The following is a 24,449-nucleotide window of genomic DNA, read 5'->3' as shown; positions in this document are numbered from 1 at the left end:
CGTATTTTCCTTTTCTCACGCTTTTTCTCTCTTCCTTCTCCGTCCTCTTTCTCTTCCCCTTCTTCTGCACCCTTTCTTCTTCCTTTATATTTTCTTTTATCTGTCTTTTTTCCTGCTTTCTTCCTTTCTCCCAATCTTCGTAAACCCGCCTTCAGCTTCCATCTCCCTCTCTCTCTCTCTCTCTCTCTCTCTCTCTCTCTCTCTCTCTCTCTCTCCCTCCTTCTTTGCACTTTTTCCTTCCGATCTTCCTCACTCCTCGTTTTCCCTCGCTGTCACAGTTTCCTCCTTCACAAACTATCACAAAACTTCCTCTTCCTCTTCAACGTACCATCACAACACTTTCCATTGCTCGAACTCTCCCTCTTTCTCGCTTTCGTTCTTTCATTCTTTTGCATTCGCTATTTTCTCTCTTCCTCATCCCACTACTATACTTCCTCTTGCTCTTCCACATACTACACTACTTGTCCTCTTCTTCCTGCTCTCCCTCTCTTTTTCTTATTCTTTTTCAGTTTCTTGCTCCTCTTTTTCTCCCTGTCTTTTTCTTACTCATATTCGGTTTCTTCCTCTTCTTCTTGCTTTCCTTTTCTTCTTACTCCTTTTCTGTCTCTTCGTCTTCTTTCTTCATCCTGCATTCTGTTCTCTCACATACCACCAAGCGAAATCCTCTCCCACTTCCACAATAAAATATCATCTTCCACATACCCCCACACCAAATATTCTTCCACACACCACCACACGACGTACTCTTCCACATCGCACTGCAAAACACTCTTCCATATACCACAACACGCCATACTCCTCCACACACCGCCATACCACATCCTCTTTCACATACCACCACAGCATATCCTCTTCATCACATCATCACTTGACTTCCTCTTGCACATACTGCCACTCCAATTAGTATTCTACACGCTACCACTCCACTTCCTCTTCCTGTCCATCATCCTTGCTCACGCCTCGATCCCTAACTAAAAGAATCAGTCAGTTTTTGCTTTCTTTTTTGCATCCTCTTCCACTTGCTCTTCCTCTCCCAGTTCCAAGTCTCTTTCTCTCTCCTTTCTTCTTCATCCCCTCTCGGTTATTTCCCATCATTATATTTCTTCCATCTTTTCCACTTCCTCTTACTCGTCTTAATCTTCATTTCCCACTTCGCCTTCCTTCTTTCAAATCCACTTTTGCTTCCTTTTCTTTTTCTTCAGTTTCTTCTTCCATAGTCACACGTCGTTCATACAATCACTTGCTCTACTCACCTCCTTTCTCCTCCTCTTACACACCTATTTCAATTCCCTTATTTACTGAACTCTTATTATTTTCTTTTGTTTTTCTCATTCACTCTTATGCACTTGCTCAGTTTTATCTGTCTCTATCTTCCTTTCCTCTTCTTTATCCTCTTTCTCACGCACCTCACCTCACCTGTCGACTTGACTTCCTCTTCCTCTTCCTTTTAGCAGCTTACCTATTCTTCCTCTTCTTCTTCCCTTACTTTTTCTCTCAACTTCTTAATGAACTTAAACACTGATCTTTATCCTTGTCCTCCTCATTTACTTAAGATGCATTACTCACTGACACACACTCATTCAGTCTTCCTCACTCTGAAACACTTTCCTTCATTGACTAGTTTGCTCCCACTCAAGCAGTCATTACTCAGCTCACTCACTCGTTCACTTTTCTCACTCCCTTATGCACTCAATCTCCCTCACAGACTTTCTTCCTCATTCACCAGTAACTCATGCAAGTACTGAGTCACTTACACAAACATTCTCACTCATTCACTTAATCATACTCCTCTCTCTCTCTCTCTCTCTCTCTCTCTCTCTCTCTCTCTCTCTCTCTCTCTGTGCCTTCCTTGACAGCTATTGGGCTTGTCTCTACCTACATCCTTCTCTCTCTATATTCTCCGCTGTTTTTTATCTGTCCCTCTCTCTTTCTGTCCGTGTGTCTGCCATTCGCTTTGTTTCTCTGTCTATGTATGTGCCTTGTTTCTCTCTTTTTTGTTTGATTGGCCAGTCTGTCTGCTTCTGTTTGTGTCTCTCTTTGTCTGTCTGATCTGACAGTTTGGTCTCTCTTTCTGTCTGACCTGTTTTTCTGTCTGTTTGTCTGTCTGTCTTTTTGTTTGCTTTTCTGGTGGTGTGTCCTTTCTATCCAGTTCACCTGTTTGCTTGTGTGCCTGTTTGCCTAGGGTATCACTCGTATCCCACTTGTCTCTCTGTTTGTTTTCTTGTCTGTCTGTCTGTTTGTCTATCCCTGCTTGCTTTGTTGGTCTGTGTGGTCGTTCCTCCTCCCATACCTAATAAATTGTTGTTGTTTTCTGTGCCAGTCTATTCTTCCTGTTTGTCTGGCCTGAAAATCTGTCTTTCTGCTAGCCCTTGATTGCTGTCTCTTTTTTTCGTACTGCATGTTTCTCTGTCTATTTGCTTGCACCTATAGTTTCTTTCCTTGTTTGGTTGTCTTCCTGTCTATCTGTTTGTCTGTTCCTCCTTCCTTCCTTTCAGTTTGGTCTTTCTATTTTTCTACCATCCTTTCTCTCAACTTTCTTTCCTACTTTCATGCCTGTCTGCATCTTCCTGCTTGCATATTTCATGTATACTTCCTGGCACTGTTTTTTTTTTCTTTTTCCTGCTAACCTCACCATATCCATGATTTACCTTCCTGTATGTTTTTGTATTTGTTTGGCTGTTTGGCTGCCCCTGCTTGCTTCAGCTTCATTTGGTCATACTGTCCACTTTTCTACCTTTACCCAGTCTATAGATCTTCCTTCCTTGCCTGCCGACCTAGCTTCCCTTTATTTATTTTTTCCTTTATGTCTGCCTGCCTCCTTGCCTGCCAGCCTGTCTACTTACCTACTTGATTTTGAACTTTTTTGTGATTGCCTGCCTCCTTTCCTCCCTGTTTCTCTCCTTACTTCGTGCTTGCTTTCCTGCTTGCCTGCCTGCCTGCCTGTCCCCCAGCAGCAAGTCCTGTGAAGCGGCAGCAACAAGTCAAATAAGGCCTGGCTGAGTTTCTTCATTTCGCGGCCACTGAGAGCTGGACAGAGGGATGGGGGGTGGAGGGTGGCTGGACATCTCATACCGCCCACACCCTGTGTACAATGGCCAGGCACCGGGAATACAGAGACAAACTGTGAGCTGACAGAGTGTGAGTGAAGGAGTCTGTGTGTGTGTGTGTGTGTGTGTGTGTGTGTGTGTGTGTGTGTGTGTGTGTGTGTGAGAGAGAGAGAGAGAGAGAGAGAGAGAGAGAGAGAGAGAGAGAGGGATAATATTCTCTTAGATCTTCCTGCCTAAACTTTATCTCCCAAACAACACAAGAAATATTACAGATGTGTGAGGGTCCCAGGCAGTCCAACACAGGCTAATCACCTTCGTATTACAGTCACGAACCACTCGGCCACGGGCTGAGTTGTTGCCTTATCCTGCCTCACCTCTTTTTCCTGCCTCCCTCCTTTTTCCTGCCTCACCCCTCTTTCCTGCCTCACTCTTTTTTCCTGCCTCACCCCCTTATTCTGCCTCACCCCTTTTTATGCTTCACCCCATTTTATGCCTCATTCCTTTTTCCTGCCTCACCCCTTTTTATGTCTCACTCTTTTTCCCTTCCTCACTTCTTTTTCCTGACTCACCCCCTTTTTCTGCCTCACGATTTTTCCTGCCTCACTCCTCTGCCTTACACTGTTTTTGCTTCAACTCTCTGTCTCATTCCTTTTTCCTGTCTCCTTATTTTTCCTGTTTCACCATTTTTTCCCTGCCTCTTCTTTCTGCATCACCCATGTTTTCCCGACCTCTTTGCCTCACCCTTTGTTCCTGCTTGTCCTCTCTACCTCGCCCACTTTTCCTGCCTCACCCATTTTTCACGGTTCACTTATTGATTAGTCCCTTCTTCTACCTCACCCCTATACCCAGTCTCACTTCTCTGCCCTACCTCTCTATCTCACCCATTTTTCCTGCCTCGCCATTTTCTCCTGCCTCACACCCCTCTCCTGCCTTTCCTCTCCCCCCTGCCTCACCCTCTGTCTTCTGACTCACCCCCTATTTCGTTCCTCATATCTCTTTCCTTTCTCTCTCCTCTCCCCTGTCTCTCTCCTCTCTCCTGTCCAACCCTTCCCTCTCGCCTCCATCACCCTTTCCTCTCTCCTGCCTCACCCTTACCTCCATCCTGCCTCACCCTTACCTCCATCCTGCCTCACCCTTACCTCATTCCACCCTTACCTCCATCCTGCCTCACCCTTACCTCCATCCTGCCTCACCCTTACCTCATTCCTGCCTCACCCATACCCTTTTCCTGTCTTTCCACTCCTCCTCTAGCATTATTCTCTTGCCCCACCCTCCCTCCAGCCTCACCCTCCCTCCTCTCTCACGCTCTCTCCTGTCTCACCCTCCCCCCTGTCTCACCCTCCCCCTGTCTCACCCTCCCCCCTGCTTCACCCCTCCTCCAGCCTCACCCTTCCTCCAGCCTCACCCTGCCTCCTCTCTCACACTCCCTCCTCTCTCACACTGCCTACAGCCTCACACTCCCTCCTCCCTCACCCCCACTCCTGTGTCACCCTCCCTCCGTTCTCACCCTCCTTCATGCTTCATCCTATTCCCTCCCTCTTACCTCACCCTTGTCTCTCTTCCCTCTTACCCTCTCTAACGCATCCTCTTACATGCTCTTTTCCTTAGTGTATTCTTTCCTGCCTTACCATTTCTTCTGCCTCGTGCCTGCCAGTGGTTGGGTTAAATCAGGTTATGTCAGGACAGCAAAGGTTGAATTAAGTCATGTTATGTTAGATTTAATTACTTAAGGGTAGGTCAAAATAAATTAGGTTGAGCTAGGTTAGGATAAGCTAGATTAGGTTGGGTCAGGTTAGGCTGGGTTACGTAGGGCTGGGTTATGTTAAGTTAGGTTAGGTCAGGTTGGGTTGGGTTAGGTTAGGTCAGGTTTAGTTAGGTTTGGTTAGGTTAGGTTGGGTTAGGTTAGGTTAGGTTAGGTTGGGTTAAGTTAGGTTAGGTTAGGTTGGGTTAGGTTGGGTTAGGTTAGGTTAGGGTGGATTAGATCAGGTTGGGTTGGGTTGGGTTAAGCTGGTTGTTAGGTTAAATTGGGTTAGGTTAGGTTAGGTTAGATAGGGTTAGGTTAGGTTAGGTTAGATTAGGTTACGTTGGGTTAGGTTAGGTTGGGTTGGGTTAGGTTAGGTTAGGTTAGGTTTGGTTAGGCTAGGTTGGGTTGGATTAGGTCAGGTTGGATTAAGTTAGGTTGCGTTAGGTTAGGTTAAGTAGGGTTAGGCTTTGTTAGGATGGGTTAGATTAAGTTAAGTGGTTAAGTTCAGCCAGGGTAGAATAGATCACATGAAGTAAGGTTACGTTATGACAGGAACGATTAGGATATTCCCGGTTAAAATGGTTAGGTTAAAAGAAAAGGGATTATTCTGAGTTAGAATAAGACAAGTGGGGTTAAGTTAGGATAAGATAGGATGGTGTAATTTAGGTTAGGAAGGGGAAGAGGGATAGACTATTTAAGGTGAACTATGGTAGGGTAGGGTAGCAGATGTTGGGGACGATTAGGATATGTCTGGATCGGTAAAGATAGACCAAGATATCGGGGTCAGGATTGGTCAAATAAAAACTGAGGCACGTAATTGGATCAGCAGCTGAGTAGATGGAAGGGAATCCATTTTTTAACCTTTGACTGGGTTGGGTTTCTGTGAACTGAATAAAATCATCCGTCCTATGTTAAAATAAAACACGCCGCTCTTTACTCCCTATTAAATCGCTAATCGTGGTATTTCTTTTTTATTTTGGTGCTCTCAGATTCTTCAGAGCCTAATATAATCGTGTGACGGTAGCAGAAAAAGAAGATATTATATGATTCACAGACAGGGTTAATGTATCGAGAAACAGTAGGTGCGGCAGTGGAGGATGGGTGGGGTGGTGGTGGTGGAAGGGGAGGTGGTGGTAGTAGGGGTGGTGGTTGTAGGATGATGGTGGTGGCGGTGGGGGTGGTCGTGATGGTAACAGGGGTGGTGGTAGCAAGGGTGGTGTTTGTGGTGGTGGTAATAGGGATGGTGGTAGTAAGGGTGTAGTAATAATGGTGGTGGTGGTGGTGGTAATAGTGGTGGTGGTAATAGTGATGGAGGTAATAGTGGTGGTGGTAATGGTTGTGGTGGTCATAGTTGTGGTGGTGGTGGTAATAATAGTGGTGGTGATGGTAATAATAATAGTCGTGGTGGTGGTGGCAGTGGTGGTGGTAGTGAGAAAACAGTGAATGGTAATAACAGGGAGAGTGGTGGGTGGGGGAGAGATGGTAATGTTGGTGGTGGTGATGAGGGCGTAGGGGTGTGGTTGGTGAGACTGAGGGGATGGCAAAGGCTAAGGGGTGGTGCGGAGGGTGAGGGGGGTGAAACTGGTGGAGGGAAGAGGGAGAGATGAGAGAGGTAGAAAGCTTGAGGGGAGGGTGGAAGAGGTGATATTTGAAGGCAACACACTGTGGTGGAAAGGAGAAAGGATGGAGACTGTCAAGTGACATGTACATATAAACAAGAAACACTGCTGTGAAAATCATCATCATCATCATCATCATCACCATCTTCATTATCATCATCGTCATCGTCGCCGTCTTCGTCAATGATATCATAACTCTCATCGCCATTATCATCATCTTCGTCATTGTGATCATGACTATCATAGCCATCAGCATCATTTCTGTCACGCCGTTGTGTGGTGAGTAACTCCGACGTACCTCCAAAAAACACGAGAAAGAAACGAAGCCAGGAGAACTAACATAGACTATTGAAAAAATAAATAAATAAAAGTTTACATTCACTTAGCATTGGCACTCCTGCATATACATTATATATATATATATATATATATATATATATATATATATATATATATATATATATATATATATATATATATATATATAAGAAACTCCAGATAGTACAAAATAAAGTACTCAGATTCGCCACGAACCAACATTACCCCTACACATTAAACACCTAAAAAATACAGGAAAACACCAAAACAAAAGCCTTGAACATCAGGCTATATTTGCAAGCAAAAATGATATGGCAAAAAATCGAAGAACAAAACACAGACATGTACATTAACCTTAAAAATATTAAGGACGCTGGAAACCTCTCCTTCCGAAAATGGTTCCCAAGCAGCTTAAAAAACATCACGACCTTCCCTAACCCCATTTACTAAACACTTCACACGTCGATTCTCCTCCCGAAATAAAACAAACACAGACAACAACCTAGCTAGCCAAAATAAATAAATCAGTATATAAATAAATAAGCAAAAAATAAAAATCTCATTCCTCTCTCCCTTCTTCTTTCACCCACCTTCCTCTTAAAAAAAAAAAAAAAAGGCACTCACCATCCACTTACTCGATGTACTGCTGCTCTAGGGGCTCTGCCCTTTCCTATCCTCCACCTTCTTTCCCTCCATCCTCTTCTGTCTTTCTTTCCTTCCTTCTATCTTCGTCCTTCTGCCTATGTGTGACTTTAGACTCCCAGTTTTGTCTTTTTTTCCTTCATTACTTCCTATTCCTTCTGCCTGTGGGTGACTCTTCACTGTGTGACAAGCCAAATGGTTTCCTGTACACCAGGAAACCATTTACTACGCTGGGTGTGAACCATATGACCAAATTATGGTGCCTGGTGGTTTAGTGGGTAATTAAGGTGCTCCAGTCGGATTGAGCCGGTGCAGGTTTATATCCAAGGGGTGGTTGGGGATTATTGCTCGCACAATGCCACTCAGGGATGAGTGAGGCTGGTCACTCTCATCCTAAATGCCAAGACCAACTTGTCTAGCCCCGGGCTCCTACGCTCCTCGTGGGGCGACACAGGATTGGATGATGGATATATATATATATATATATATATAGATAGATAGATAGATAGATAGATAGATAGATAGATATAGATATAGATATATATATAGATATATATATATATAGAGAGAGAGAGAGAGAGAGAGATATATATATATATATATATATATATATATATATATATATATATATATATATATATATATATGTGTGTGTGTGTGTGTGTGTGTGTGTGAGAGAGAGAGAGAGAGAGAGAGAGAGAGAGAGAGAGAGAGAGAGAGAGAGAGAGAGAGAATTAGAAATTCTTTCTCTTGGAAATTCAGACCTGCACGTACCGCACCACTTAACCTCCAGCCTCACCGGGTCCTCAGGCCACTGGAGCGCCAGGCAAGGAGAGGTACTAACTGATAAAAGTGAGTGGCTGGTGGAGAGGGAGAGTTTTTGAGTTTTGTGCAGTCACCACTAACAGCCACCAAACTTTCACTCACTCTCATATCAAACTTGTTGACGGGTGAGGGAGGGGGAGGTAGCGTGTGGATGCGGATGAGGCATGGTGAAGTGAGGTTAGGCAGAGAAACGTGGAAAAGTGAAGCAGAGTTAGGTAGAGTGAGGAAGGGTGTAGATGGAGATGAAGGAAGGTATGGTAGGATGAGGCAGGATGACGACAGATTAAGCAAGATGAGGGAGAGAATATGACAAGGAGAGGTAAAATGAGGATGTTGGTAAGAAAGGATTATGAAGCGTGAGGCATCGTAAGGAAGGATGGGAAATGGATGAGGCAGGGTGAGGAAGGATGAGGCAGAGGGTAAAACAGGGTGAGGAAGGATGAGGCAGAGGGTAAAACAGGGTGAGACGACATATAAGGTTGAAGTGAACCAGCATGACGTGGTTTTCAGGCAGGAGTGAAATAGTCTAAGATTGGGGTGAGGTAGGAGTGAGGCAAGGTCAGGTAGAGTGAAGTAACAATGAGTAAAAAGTGAAAAGATGAGTTAGGAATGAGGTAGGGTGAGATAGATGTAAGGAGACTGAAGTAAGGCGAGGTAAGAGTGGGGTAGGAGTGAGGAAACGTGAGGTAGATATATGAAGCAGATGAGACACGAGGAGACTGAGGCAGAGAGATAATGTAATACAAAGATAGGTAGGAATGACAGGAATGAGACAGTGTGAGGTAGAAGTGGCACAAGGTGAGTTAAATTGAGGCAGGGTGAGGAGGGTGAGACGGGATAACGTAGGTGAAGTAGAAATGACACAGGGTGAGATAGAAATGAGGCTGATTGGGTTGAAGGAGGGTGAGGCAGGTGTAAAGGCCACGTCATAAGATCAGTGGGCAAGTGTGGTGGCCGAGCATGGTGCCGAAGAGCGTGGTTCAGCTGGAGTTTTGTGTCGTTGATGAACCTGCTCGAGCAAGGATGGTGCTTCAGTTCCGCACGTCTACACGATCATTTTCCACGCATTCTCCGCTTCCATGCTGAATCACCATACTTGCCCGCTGATCGTGTGACAGGGCCTTAACGCACGATGAGCTAGGGTTGAGGCTGGGCGTGGCAGAGTTGAGACAGGGTGAGGTTATACTGAGGGAGACACAACCATCTCTCTCTGTCTGTCTGTCCCTGTTTCTGTATACGTCTCTCTCTCTCTCTCTCTCTCTCTCTCTCTCTCTCTCTCTCTCTTTCACGTCCTTCGCCGGTTGCCATTATCTCATCACAACGTATTATCATAGACAAGCAGGCAGTCTGACATGCATGAAGGCAGGCATTCAGGATGCAGACGTTCATTTATTCAGAGAGGCTTTTGGTTCAATAAAACGATATAGTGGTATCTGTCTCTGTATCTGTCTACTTATCTATCTATCTAATTGCCTGTCTATTTCTATGTATCTGTCTACGTCCGGCAAAATATATCCGTAGACCCATCCATCTGTCTATTTGTCTATAAATCTGTCTCTTTCTGTCTGTCTGTCTGTCTGTTTATTCTTCTATAGCCAGACGCGTTCATTCTGAAAAGGGTGGCCACAAACGATTCGCTTCTATGTCAACCTGTCCTCCGCCAGCAAGCTACCTTATCTCTAACTTACACCCGCTTTACTTATATACCTCTCAACCCCATCCCTCTACTCCATCCTCGGTCTCCCCTTTCCTGTCCCCTTCTCCACATCACTCACATACACTCTTTTCGTTAATTTCTAATTATCCATCCTCTCCACCTGGCCAAGTTATCTCAAGGAACGTCCAATGGTTTCCATCACATCCACATCAACATCACAACGCCCCTCACCTCCTTATTTGTGGATCTCTGCTAACGTCACATACTTCTTTCAGAAAACTAATTTTCTCTCCCTTCACACTTCATTTCCATACCAAGCTTCATTTCGATACCTAAAAGCTGGGATCAGATTACTGTTATTGGAGAATTAAAAGTAAATAAAAAGAACAGAAAAGAAATAAAACACTCGTTTTCCTGGGGTGAAAGATAATTATTTTTATATTCTTAAATTTTATATTCTTCACTATCAGGAGTCTCTCCAGAGCTGAATGAAATCATGGTAACAGCATGGAAAGGGATAAAAGGGCACTATCGTACACAAGGGAAGCAGTGGTAGTTATAACCCCAGACTAAACTGAACGTAAACCAGGTGGACTGCTGACCATCCTCCTTTAAGGGGGAAAGGGAGGGGACTGAGGTTTCTTTGTGTAACCGGACAGCTCAAGCGCCAGATCATGTCGGTGACATAGCCTGAAAGCGTCCCTCCTCAGCAACACAGAATGGGAGGGAGCAAAGAGATAAATTTGTTTTACCCCTTACGAGCTCAGGGACCCTAAGCAAGGCTCCCATAGACCAGAACAGTTAAATGAAGGAGACCAAACTACTCCGCTGGTATAGTTTATTTGACAGAAAAGTCTCTGGCCATCACTGGGACTCGTGCAAAAGTTCCTTGGCCACAGCGCAATTCTATTTAAGTGTACTCCCAGGAGAGAAAGTAAACAAGCAAGGATCTAAACATGTTCAGTTACGAAGAATAGTTCCTTTACACATTCACAGAATCCTTTCATATAACAACTATTGCTAGGCCAACGTCCACACCCCGAAGACATGATTTTTACCGCTTCCTCGCCATCTCCAGGTAATTTCACAGGCTGAGGAATTAATTTTCCAACAGGACGGGCTAGATGTGGTCTTCATTACTCCCTCTGTTTCGAGAGATCTTTCCAACTTAAATAATATCATTTGGAGATTATAAAGTGAAAATAAAAAGAGGTCACTGTACTCAGGGTATTAATCAACAATAATTATCTTCATTCCTAGGGCGCCATTAATATTATGTCTTTGTTGCTTCGAAACGATATTAGCCCACTCGGCTTAGGAAAGCACAGAATGAGTGAAGAGTTAATGAAAGATTGATGTAAACCATTCAGTTTGAAAAAATAAAATCATCTGGAGATAACAAAAATTATGTGAAAAGAGCGTCATCGCTGTAAAGGAGGTGACGGAACCTTGTCGAGACCCTGTTACACTAATCACTTGGTTTATAATTATTGTTGTAGCCCCTGGCTCATCTGAGTCTGAACCCTGTGGACTGCAGGCTAAAGTTGCTGGTTTCCAGCAGTCCAGCATCCTCTTTTCAGGGGACAGGGAGAAGCTGAGAGACATTTGTACAACCGGGCACTGAAGCCACCCAGCTATATCAGAGCCACCACTGATCAACAAGAAATGAATATACTGAGATCTTCATTCGCTGTTTTTATGTCTAAAAGTGTAAAAGAATTCGTGACTGTAACTCCCCATCCAAGAAAAAGTGAAGAGAATAATAACTAGCAAGAAACTAGGACTGGTAGGGAGAAATGCATGTAGGGAGGCAGAGAGGACTGGTAGAGAGGAGAGCAGGAAGGGAGTCAGAAGGGAAAGCAAAGGAGGCAAGTGTAAAGGTAGGGAGGCAAGAGGGAGAAGAGGGGAATGCAAGTAGACGGGGAGGGAGGGAAAGAGATACAGAAAGGGAGATAGGAAGAGGAGGGGAGGAGGCATTGAGAAAGGAATAGAGGTAAGAGAGAGGCACATTCAAGGAGTGAGGAGGGCATAGGACGTGAGGACAGTACCTCATGCACAGACAACGGGCTGAAAGGCAGGCAGACAGACCAGTAAGCAGGGAGGTAGGAATTTGCGAAATGAAGTAAACCAACATACAAGCAAGCAGGAATTAGGCAGGGAGGCAGACACATAGGCAGATATAAAGACAAAAAGACAGAACAGACAAGCAAGAGGGCACACAAGCAGAAATGCAGGCAGGAAGGTAGGAGGCAGAGGAGTAGGCAACGGAGTAGGAACATAAACAGCAGACACACATGAACAAAGGCAAGTAGAGAAGCATAGACAGATAAGCATGACAGGCAGGAAGACAGAGAGGCAGGAAGGAGACGAGACAGGAAGGCAAAGAGGCAGGAAGGCAAAAAAGCAGGTAGGCAGAGAAGCAGGAAACAACAGACAGGCAGAGAGGCAAGAAGGCAGAGAAGCAGGAAGACAGAGAGAGAGAGAGAGAGAGAGAGAGAGATATGCCGGAAGGAAGTGAGGCAGGCAAGCAGAGAGGCAGACAGGAAAAGAGGCAGAAATGCACTAAGGCAGGAAGACAGGGAGGCAGACACAAAAGCAAATAAGAAAGCAAACAAGCAAACAGAAGCCGTGCACAAACGCAGCAGGCAAACAAACAAGGAGAAGGCAGGCAACGAAGAGGAAACAGACAAGCATATAGACAAACAAAAAGGCACACTGGCAATAAGGCGACAGGCAGACAGGTAGACAAAGGGGCAGGTACGCTAGGAGGGAGGCATAAAGGCACAAAAGCACGCAGCAGGCAGTTAGGCAGACAGGCAGTCAGGATCGTGGAATGCAAATCACGCTTATTGAACGTAAACAAACCCAGTCCCATGCTTTCACGGCGGACCAATCGATTCGGGGAGGGAGGGTGAAACATAAGAACGTGGGGCGGAGAATGAGAAAGAGGGAAGGTACGGGAGGAAGGAAGACCATGGGAAAAAGAAGAAGGAGGGCGGATGAAGGAGGGTGTGGTATGAAGACGAAGAGAGGAATGAAGGGAACATAAGAACAGGAGGGAGGGTGGGGGATGACAGGAGGGAGGGGAGGGTTGGCTATGCGTGTGGGGAAGAATGAAGGAGAGGAAAGAAGGGACAGGAGAATGAGTGGTCCTACTAAATCCGCAATTAACAAAAACAAACACACAGGGTACGAGAAGGAGTAGGGGAAGGGGGAAGGAAGTGAGGGTGGAAGGGAAGATAGGAGAGGTGTGAGGGCGGCTGGGACGGGGTAAGGTGAGGCCAGGGAAGAGAGAGGAACATGAGAGCGAGAGTTTGGTTGGGGATGCGTGCTAAGGCAGGGGTGGGGAGGGGTGGAGAGAAACATACAAGCAGGAGAGAAGGCGGGGGTGGGGGGAGGCGGAAGATTAGGGTGGGAGGAACAGCAAAACAAGAGGGAACTTAGAAATGTGAGGTAGCTTAAGAACAGGGGTAGTAGTAGTAGGAGTAGTAGTAGCAGGAGTAATAGTAGTAGCAGAAAAAGTGGCAGAAAAAGTAGTAGTAGTAGTAGTAGCAGAAAAAGTAGTAGTAGTAATAGTAGTAGTAGAAAGAGAAGAATAAAAGTAGTAGCAGCAGCAGCAGCAGCAGCAGTAGTAGTAGTAGTTGTAGTAGTAGTAGTAGTAGTAGTAGTAGTGGCAGTAGTAGTAGTAATATCATTTCATTTCATTTCATTCATTTTATTTCGTAATATAATTACATAGTTTGATATTTTATATCGTGACATCCTGTATCTACCAAAGTATATCCTTCACAGCATCTCTCGATGCTGTCATCATTGTTTCAATGTACAATTATTATTCATTTCCTTTTCTACAAAGACATGTAACCCATATACGCATAAGCGAAAGTTGATTGACAACTGCTAAAAATATTCAGTAAAAAATAATATTAAAAGAATAATAGAAATAAGAATATAAATACCCAATAAAGACAATGATTTTTTTTAATCACTCCACACATAATAAAAATAATACTAAAATGTTTAATTATAACAAATCCCCAAAACCAAGATTTAAAAAAAAAAATGCTTTAAAAATATGGTACCCAATTCATTAAAATTTTGCTTCAAACAAAAAAGAAGAAAGTTTTTAAAAACTAAGTCATGTATTAAAAAACAATAAAATAATAAAAGATAACAAAATTAATAAAAATGTTAAAAAGCAAAATGATAAAAGTTCAATGTCAGCTACAATACATATAAAAAAAACTTTAAAAAAAAATATTTGGTTAAAAATATTTTTTAAATGTCTCAAATAAATAAAAACTCTATTTAAAAAAGATAAATAAATTAAAATCAACATCAACCCATATGACAAAGTACACTAAAATCCATAGAAAATACAGTGCCCCCTCCTATCTTCATGTCTTTGTACCCACGTTATGCGAGAGGTTATAACATCTAAATTTTCTCCAAGAACATCCACTTCATGCTCATTTCTGAACAGGGAAACAACACTTTTAATAAGTACGCCATTCGATAAATGTGGAATGTTAAATTTGATAACCGGGTTGTGATTTTTCTTTAATCTCTTGATGTACCTGGCTTGGGTCAGAGCTGTGTCGTATTTAAGTAGCATCTGATTGCAGTTATTAGTTGTTATATGGCTACTAGCATGAACAGGAACACCATACATTTTTTTCACAGCCTTATTGTGCACCACTTCAAAACATTAAAAAAATATTTGTATTGAAACTTTTTGCATTCCATAAAGGAAGACCATACTGTGGAACACAATATGAATTAAATAAGAATAGAAAGGTATTAATATTTACATGACTATAATTCCTAAAAATAGCGTTAAAAGAGGCATAGAAGTTATTCAGCCTAAACTCTATATCATTAAAATCACTAAAATTATATAAAATACAATGTCCCAGCTACTTATGGCAGTTTACCACTTCAATGTGGTCACTGTTCAAGTTTAAAGTATCACTTATAAAAGCTGAATTTTGCTTAAAACAAATACATTTAGTTTTTTCTTTATTAATGACTAATTTGTGGTCTGCTATACAGGAACACAAAGTGGCATACAGAATCTCCATATCTGCCACTGACCCAGCAAGAAGTACTAAATCATCTGCATACACCATGATATTAAGCTTAAATATACCAAGGGTACATCCTTCATTGCATATTGAGATATTATTGATAATGTCATTGATGTAAAAATTGAATAAAAATGGTGAAAGAATCCCTCCTTGTCTCACACCTTGATCTATATAGCAGTACTTACTGCTGCTGCCCTGCCTGTTAATATTTGCCATCTGATTTCTCATATAATGCATTATAATTACGGTTATATCTATTGGAACATTAGAATTAAGTAGTTTATTTCCAAGCATCATGTGGTCAATTTTATCAAAAGCTTTGCTTAGATCTACAAAAAAGGGCTATGGGGGGGCTCTTAGATGTGTATGATGCTATAACCTCCTTTAGCAAATAGCATGCGTCTGTGGTTGATGATCCTCTTGTAAAGCCAAACTGCCTAAAATTCAGATTTACCTTTTCCATTAAAATATCTAAAATCAAGAGCTCAAAATTTTTCAAAAGACATGAGGACTGCATTACAGGCCTGTAATTCACGGACTCAGCGGTATTTTTCTTGTCCTTAGGAATGGGACCGATAGTGCCCTTCAATAACGCACTAGGGAGATAGCAGTGAATAAAACAAACATTATAAAAACCAGCTAGGGTGCACAAAAAATTTTCTGAAGCATGTTTTAAAAATACTGAGTGTATACCATCATGGCCAACACTTTATTTAGCTTAGAAATTACTTCTTGAGTGATTGTGATGAAGTTCTTAAATGCAATTTATTTCTTCCAGGCTACTGATTTTTTAGGTCTGTAATAAAGTAATTCTCATTCATTTCTTCCACTGAAGATTGATTTGATAAAAAAATCTTTCCAAAAATATATTTGTAATTTCTGATTTATCACTGCAGCCATCTATCACATCAGCTGACTTTCTGCTTTCCCTTATCTTCTTCACTTCTTTCCAAAACTGAGTTTTATTTCTAAAAGTAAATTTCTGTATAAGTGACTAGCATATCTCCCTGTGTTTGTTTAATTTACAATCATTTAGGGCTCGTTTAAAATCTCTTCTACTATTTATCATTGCTTCATGATATGGAGTACCTAATTCTCTGCCACCTCTCACCCAGGCCAAGTAATTATGTCTGGCAACACTATGTAAATGCTTGACATTTCTATTCCAACCAGGAGTTATCTTGTATTTATTTGTATTAACAAATTTGCACCTAAAGCCATCACTTGCAGTGTATATACTATTAACTATAGCATTTTACATTTCATCAATCTCTTTCAAGTGATTAGGATGGCGGCATCCAGTTACATGGCAGCTGTGTACAGTAAAATTATCAAATGCATCTATGTGACTATCCACAATGACATTTATGTTACTCAGGTCTTCCACATTTAACTTATTCCAATTCACAAATGCCTGTTTTTCCTCATCATTTGTTGCTTTTACATTTTTTTCTTGAGGTGCATTGGAAAACAGAAATTCTAGTACTACCTCTATTGGTAGGTGGTTTGAACCATTCATATGGTTTAAAATATTAACATCTCTTACTGTAATATCATTATGGACTTTTCCTATAAAATGGTCTGACCATTTACTAGCAGTATTGCCATAACCTGTGAATGTAACTGAGTCCTGATCTAAGGCATCAGCATCAAAACATACAAGAGTGTTCATGGTCATAAAATTATTTAAGTTTCTCCATGCCCTACCATGAAAAGGATCTGCATTAAAATCACCAATAAAATATATTGAGTCATAGTTAAAATCATTGATAAAATTCTGTAAAACTGCTAATGCCTCCATATACTTATTTAGTGTACAGATTTGCCAGTGATCACTATTCAAGTAAACATTTACAAATATAATATCTTTACCACATATACTGATGTTAAATAACATAATGTTTTCCTCATGACAAATATTTTGAACTTTAAAAAATGAATCTTTCTTCCACAGTATTGCCATTCCTCCTTCTGGCCTACCTGCCATAGCAGTTAGGACTTTATCTGAATAAGTTGCTCCAACCCCAACACACTTATAATGTTCATCAATATAATCAAGAACTCCAAGTTTATCTTCTACAACATAAGTTTCTTGTAAAAATATCATATCATACAAAGTTTTGGTAGTAGTCGAGAGAAAAAAAGTAGTAGTTGTAGTAGTAGTAGTAGTAGTTGCAGTAGTCGAGAAAAAAAAGTAGTGGTAGTAGTAGTAGTAGTAGTAGTAGTAGTAGTGGTGGTGGTGGTGGTGGTGGTGGTGGTGGTAGTAGTAGTAGTAGTTGTGGTACTAGTAGTAGTAGTAGTAGTAGTTGTGGTACTACTAGTAGTAGTAGTAGTAGTAGTAGTAGTGGTAGTAGTAATAGTGTTCTGGGTGGTGGAGTGAGAGAGGACGTGTGCCTGGCGCTCCGTGTTATCGTCTCGAAATCATAGTAAAAATGATTGAGGGCTCTTAGAAATTGATACCCACTCCAGCATAAAGTGGACAATGATGCATATGTGAAAGAAAATCTTAAATATCGCCATATATAGCTTGGAAAATGTGAAAAATTGTGAAAACTACGGTGTATGTGTGTGTGTGTGTGTGTGTGTGCAGGGACCGTTAGCGAGCGAGGTGCTGACCTGAGAGGGTTATCTTGACTGGTAGTCAACACCATACCTTATATCATCAGCCACCCGGGACCCCGCCACCACATGTGCGCTGCCCTACACACCCAGAACATAAGTATCGCCACCCTCACTTACAAAATAAGTACCTCTCTGAAGCCTATTTTTCAGTTATTAACTTTGTCCACAAATAACAGTGAGACGTGGGATGCCTGTCACACACCTCTTGCTCACTCCATTATCCTTGGAGCATTAACTCCCTTTCCCTAACACATCAGCTGTTACCACACACTGAATATCACCCACTGATCACTAACATACACACACCTAATAGTACAATTTATAAACACTCTATCAAACACTAAATATAACAACAACTGCCACTAACTACGCAACAATCTCCTACATACACACCACCAGCATAGCCAGGTGGTATAGAAGTGTGGCATACAAAAACATTTAGGTAGGGAAACTTACACACACCTTAGATGACACTGTAATGTAAACACATCATACATACAGACACACACACAATGACTGTTCTTAAATAACTATAAAACATATTATACACAGAATCTCTTAGTATAATTATATAACCAATCACAGTAGATAAGTCTATAACATAATAATAAATAGTACAATAATAATTAAAACTTAAATTGTAATATATAAAATTAATAAATATAACTTCAATTGAATAACAAATTTAAACATAGTACCCTAGTTTTAAATACATTATTATTATTAAATACAATAGTAATAAGGGTATTTTTAATATAAATATAATAGGACTAATGTAAACTCCATAAAATTACAAACTAGAACTACTTACTCAGCCCTCTCAAAATTCTCTTTTGTATTCAAAAGAAATACTAAACAAACCTTGTTAATACCAATGTGCCTTAGTAAACCAAGGTGCCTCTATCTTACCCCCACAACACACCACAACCACACATCATACATCACATGTCACAACACCAACACACACACACACTGTCCCAACACACCACACCACACTCACCCCTATACCATAGCGTCCGAAGACCCAATATCACTAAACTACACAGACACAAACACACACCGCTCGCTGGTGCAGTGGTAACGTTCTCGCTTGCCAACTGGTGGACGGGAGTTCGGGCCTCGCTCAGGTTGCGAAAAGTTTCACTGACGAAGTGGGTGGGTACTGTCCCCCTCGAGCAAGGGGACGGGTGTGTGCTTGTGTGAAAGTCACAGCCTTGCCTTTAGATCGGACTATATGAGCTCTCAGCTCCCTTCTGGGAGGGTAAAAGCTGACGATCACGACCATCAAGTGATCCTGACCGACCCGGTGAATTACACACACACTGCCGCTACGCCACACACCACCCTCACCCCTACACCGTAACGCATGAAGACCAATTACCAATAAACAAGGCTCCACGTTATTGCACCACACCCATTGGCCACCTACTTAACCCTTAAACAAAGAAGCGTTGTTTTACTTCATATCAAACTTTAAATACATAACATTATCAGTTCAGTCGATTATTAGCATAAGACAGAACAATTAGATATTAACAGATATGCAAAACTAGAGAAAAACGAGCAAACTCCTTCATAACTTAATCATATTATCTACAAAAATAGATGTAAAACAAGCACATTCTTCATTTATATCAAATTTAAATTTAAAATTCGTATAGTAAAACAGTAGTTCTAGTAACATTACAGTATATTTAATTTTCATTTAAAAATACTACAAAAAGTAGCCATTATTATTATCATTAATACTATACCACAGTATAAAAACTTTAACATCATGGCCACGCCACAGTATTGTTGTCAGTGCTCCAGTAGGCAGCATAAGTGAATCAGGTGCTCATGTGCAACAAACAGGTCGCCGTGTACATACTGTAGGATGGGACCTTTCTGTATGAATGTGTTAGGGAATTACAGCCCACCAGAAGCGGCACTTGACCGCTTCCAATGTGGCAGGCGACAGATTGGTGACATGGAAATTGATGGGGCGGTCACTGACAATATGCACGATCACACGGACATGCATGGTGGTGAAAGACCCCGTGGTGAAGCGAGGGATAGGGATGGACGTCAAGATGCGAGAGATATGGAAGCGCTGGGTGGGTTAAATCACCACGGGTAAGTGAATAGTAGTGAAATTGGGGGTGAGGAACATCATGAGGTTTATAATAGAAATGAAGCTCAGAATGAAGACCACTATAGAGGAGTGCATGAAAGAGGGAATCATCCAGGTATTATACGTCCTCAGAACGGTAGTGACACAAACAACGAGGAAGCAGAACAGCCTCAAAGGTCTGTGCGAGAAGGTCGTCCCACATACTGGATGGGCAAATCCCGAGAAAATGCAGTAACCTGGGTGAACACCACATATAATGACATAGTTGGATGGTCCTCAAGTAACCTTTTTGAACCTCCCAGATGCAATGCTACGACTGACATGATCAAGGAAATCACTCACCTGATAGCCAACTACAACAATAACACACCCATTGCCTCATTCTCTCTTAAGGTCCTTGCACTAATGTCATAAAAAAAACTTTGTAGTTACTTGTAGAGAAGTTATATATATATTAGACTTGTGGACGAGCGGTTGTTATACTTGAGTAGCTTTGTAAGTAGATAATATTCTTTCCCATTTGTCATTCAATGACAAGGAGAGGTAAAGAATAGTATGGAACTATTTTTATTTGTCTTGGAAATATTAACAAGTCTCTCACACAGAGCGAAGTAATAAGTAGAGTCCCGGGAGCTATCTCCCTGTCTCGCTCTCTCTGTCTCTCTCTCAAGTTGCTAAGCCCTTCTCCCTGCGACCTGTCTGTTCTATGGCTAGCTTCCTTCTGAGCTCTCTTTCCTAAATTCTGGTGAAACAGGAGACGTATCACGTGTGTTCCCTGTGATTGGAAAGTTCTAGAAGCCTGTGTGTGAGTATGTGTGTATGTGTGTGTATGGTCAACAAGGCTTTGTTCACCTGGGGAATTGCTGACAACTAACTGACTGGCTACTTCGTAATCTGTCGTCAGCTTTTCCTCAGTGTAACTTACAAGATCATTTCCCATTCCCAGGCTCGCATAGAGCTGTCTATCTATCTATTTATCTATCTATCTATTATGATTTGTAATTATAATATGGACTCATAACACTAATACCACATCTCTTCCTCAACAAGACCCGCCCAAGAAAATATTAAATCCATCCAAAGGCGGGTTGAAACATGGAAAAGAGGTGAAATCGACAACCTACTTGAGGAAGCAAGGGCCTTGCAGATGAGAATAAACAACCGAGGCTGAAGAAATCAAAATACCAATGACATTGCAAGGGTTTTTGGCAGCAAGATGAGACAGGGGAAGGTCTCAATGGCAACAAGATCCCTGTCAGCTGAATCACCAAACGGAGTACTTGACCTGACAGATGAAACAATGCAACAACTAAAAGAAAAACGCCCGACTGCACGACAAGCAAGTGCCCAGTCAAAGCTTGACGGCAACTACACACCTCCCAATCCCATCATATATGACAGGATAACTGGAGATATGATGTGGCGGAAGGCAATGCACACACAGGGAGGAGCAGGACCTTCAGGCCTGGATGCAAAATCTTGGCGAGTAATGCTCAGTAACATCAAGTTTGGGGAGGCAGCAACAGGCCTATGTAACACCATTGCCTTACTGGCAAGGAAGCTGGCTTCAAGTCAGTGTAGTAACATTGAAGCACTGACGGCTTGCAGACTAATCCCCCTTGATAAGAATCCTGGATGCAGGCCTATAGGGGTGGGTGAAGTCTTAAGACGGAATATGGGAAAATGCATCATGGAGGTGGTAAAAGATGATGTAAAGCAGGCAGTTGGCAACCTCCAAGTGCGTGCAGACCAGCAGGCAGGAGGTGAGGCAGCAGTACACTCCATGAGGAAAATATTTGGGGAAGAGGACTGTCAGGCAGTATTATTAGTTGATGCCTCAAATGCATTTAATTCCATCAACCGGGAGGCAATGCTGCACAATATCAAGGTTAAATGCCCAGCAGTTGCCCAGTATGTGGAAAACACCTACAAAGAACCAGCAGACCTCTACATTGTGGGTAAGACAGCTGCTCACGATGTCAGTGTAATCCAGTCCACAGAAGGAACTACCCAGGGGAACCCCGTTGCCATGGCTATGTACGCCCTGGCGATGACAGTGCTGCAACAACAGATCAAACACGAGGCCACCAATGTAAAACAGGTAGCCTATGCAGATGATCTCACGGGTGCTGGCAAGAATGAGGATGTGATGAAATGGTGGGACCTTATAACATCTCATGGCCCTGAAATAGTTTACTACCTTAATGCAAATAAGTCCATCTTCATCGTGAAACCATCTAACTATTAGGATGCACAAGAAGCATTTACAGGCACAAACGTGATAGTGACCAAGGAAGGTCATAGGCATTTAGCGGCTGTGATTGGACCAAAGGAATTCAAAGACAAATATGTGAGTGATAAGGTAAAGACATGGGTAGAAGAAAGTCATATACTATCCAGCCACATAAAAACAGAACCCCATGCAGCATACAGTGCATTTACCTATGGTGTAAAGAACAAGTGGACCTTCGTGATGAGGACCATACCAGACATCGAGTTGCTACTACAACCACTGGAGGATGCAATCGGGGATTCATTCCTCCCATCTCTAACCAATGGCCACATCCCCACACAAGAAGAGAGGGACCTTCTAGCACTACCACCCAGGATGGGAGGCCTTGGCATTATAAATTCAGTAGCCGTGGCAAGCTATGAACACAGAAATTTACTCAGGCTCACCAAATCCTTGTCACAGAAGATCTGCGCCCAGGTTGAGACGAGTGAAATCGACCACCAAAGGCAGAAAGACATAAAGACACAGATAAGCAAGGAGCGTGAAGCAAGACAAAAAGACCAGCTGCAGAACATAATTGAACATCTAACACCAGACCAGTGCAGAAGAGAGGTTGGGGCATCGAACTGGCTCACAACCCTGCCTCTCAAGGCAAAAGGCTTCCACTTCAACAAACAAGAATTTATTGACGCCATAGCCTTGAGATATGGGTGGCCAATAGAGAACCTACCTCAACACTGTGCCTGTGACACTGACTTTGATGCAGACCATGCAGTAGTATTCAAGAAGGGAGGCTTTGTTTGCATCCGACACGATGAAGTACGCGACCTCATTGCCAAAATGCTGCAGGAAATATGCCATGATGTCACGATTGAGCCAGCTCTGCTACCCCTGGACGCCGAGCACTTCACCCACAGAACAGCAAACACATCAAATGATGCAAGAGTGGATGTCGGTGCTCGAGGTTTTTGTACACGTGGGCAGAGAGCGTTCTTCGACATCAGGATATTCGATCCCATGGCAGCATGTCATCGTGAACTGTCTCTCGAAGCTGCACACAAGAGGAATGAACAAGAAAAAAATAGAAATTATCAAGAAAGGATCCAACATGTGGACCACGGTCGATTCACTCCCCTTGTGTTCACGACATCAGGTGGGATGGGTCCAGAGGCAGTGAGATTCTATTCAAGACTGGCAGAGGTTCTATCTGAGAAGAAACGTCAACCGCAGAGTTCTGTTATGGCCTGGATGAGATGTCGACTCTCATTCTCCCTCGTGAGGTCTGCTCTGCTATGTCTCAGGGGCAAAAGATCATCAGCCCTCAGGCCTGTCTCTCTGGCGGGTATGGATTACGAAGCTACAGTGGTCGAGAGTCGCATAGACCAGCGACTCCAATAGTTTAATGTCTTTATTTACACTGTAATATCAATAAATAAAAAATAAAATAATAATAGTAATAGTAGATGGTTGGTAACCACAGCCGTTGGCGTGCTTGGGGCCAACAGATTGTAATATGAGGGTTAGTGTTAACCTTCACATTACAGCTCCAAATAGTGAGCTGTATTAGGAAGGTTGGTTTTGATCTTCACAATATAATTCACCAATGGATGGAGGTGATTTAAAAAAAAAAAAAGTAGTAGTAGTACTAGTAGTAGTAGTAGTGGTAGAAGAAGAACAAGAAAAAGAAGAAGAAGAAGAAGAAGAAGAAGACGGAGAAGAAGAAGAAGAAGTAATAGTAGTAGTTATTGTTGTTGTTGTTGTTGTTGTAGCCCCAGGTATATGTGAAACGTGAACCCGGTGGACTGCAGGCTGAGATTGCCCTCCTCCTATTGTCAACCATTCCCCTTCTTGAGGACTGGAAGCAAACTGAGGGATGTTTGTATAACCGGGTAGTGGAGCTGCCCGGCTATACCGGTACCACCACATGAAGGCGTCCCTCTGCAGCACCAAGGACGGAAGGGATCATGTAAGTGGAAGGGATAGTATGGCAGGAAGAAAGCGTGAGAGAGGCAGGGGGGATGGGATCGTGAAGACGGGGGTATCCCATAAGCAGGGGGGATATATAACCAAGAGGATAATATATGAAAGCAGATGAAAGCGTGAAGGCGAGAAGGGATGTGGACGCGGGGGACAGGCATAAGGGATGAGAGGATGTTTTGACAAGGGAGAGTGGAAGTGTGATGGGAGAAGAAAACGCTAGAACAAGGAGGGATAGTAAGAGAGATGATGAAACGTACGAGCGCAAAGAACAAAAGAGCGGGAGAGAACGTGGCTCTAAGGGAAGCTGGAAAGAAGGTGAATGTGGAGAGATGCTCAGGGAAGGAGACGGGGATGTCAGGGCAGGGAGAATGGAGCATAAGAATAAGAGTGGACATGACAACTGGAAGGAAAAAATATGAACACGAAGACAGGACAGTGTGAGAAGACGTGAGAGAGAGAGAGAAAAAAAAAAGGAAACAGAGAGAGAGAGAGAGAGAGAGAGAGAGAGAGAGAGACCATTGTATGCGTGTTGGCAGGGCGGAAGGATGTAATGGCAGGAGAG

At 42.6% G+C, this 24,449-nt stretch overlaps 1 protein-coding gene across 1 annotated transcript; it reads left to right on the top strand.

Moving 5' to 3' along the window:
- Positions 1 to 9,155: 9,155 nt before the first annotated feature.
- Positions 9,156 to 23,305, top strand: LOC145404252 (uncharacterized). Its single transcript, XM_080275775.1, is given in 3 exon segments — positions 9,156 to 9,234; positions 11,352 to 11,469; positions 20,725 to 23,305. Coding segments are annotated over 3 exon segments (2,778 nt in total).
- The last annotated feature ends 1,144 nt before the right edge of the window (positions 23,306 to 24,449 follow it).

This window comes from Coenobita brevimanus, chromosome 7 (genome assembly GCF_032717465.1).
Source record: "Coenobita brevimanus isolate Jiangsu-jjx chromosome 7, ASM3271746v2, whole genome shotgun sequence".
NCBI classification, from domain to species: Eukaryota; Metazoa; Arthropoda; class Malacostraca; order Decapoda; family Coenobitidae; genus Coenobita; species Coenobita brevimanus.
Note: the sequence above shows the minus strand (reverse complement) of the source record. Positions and strands in the feature narration are given on the sequence as shown.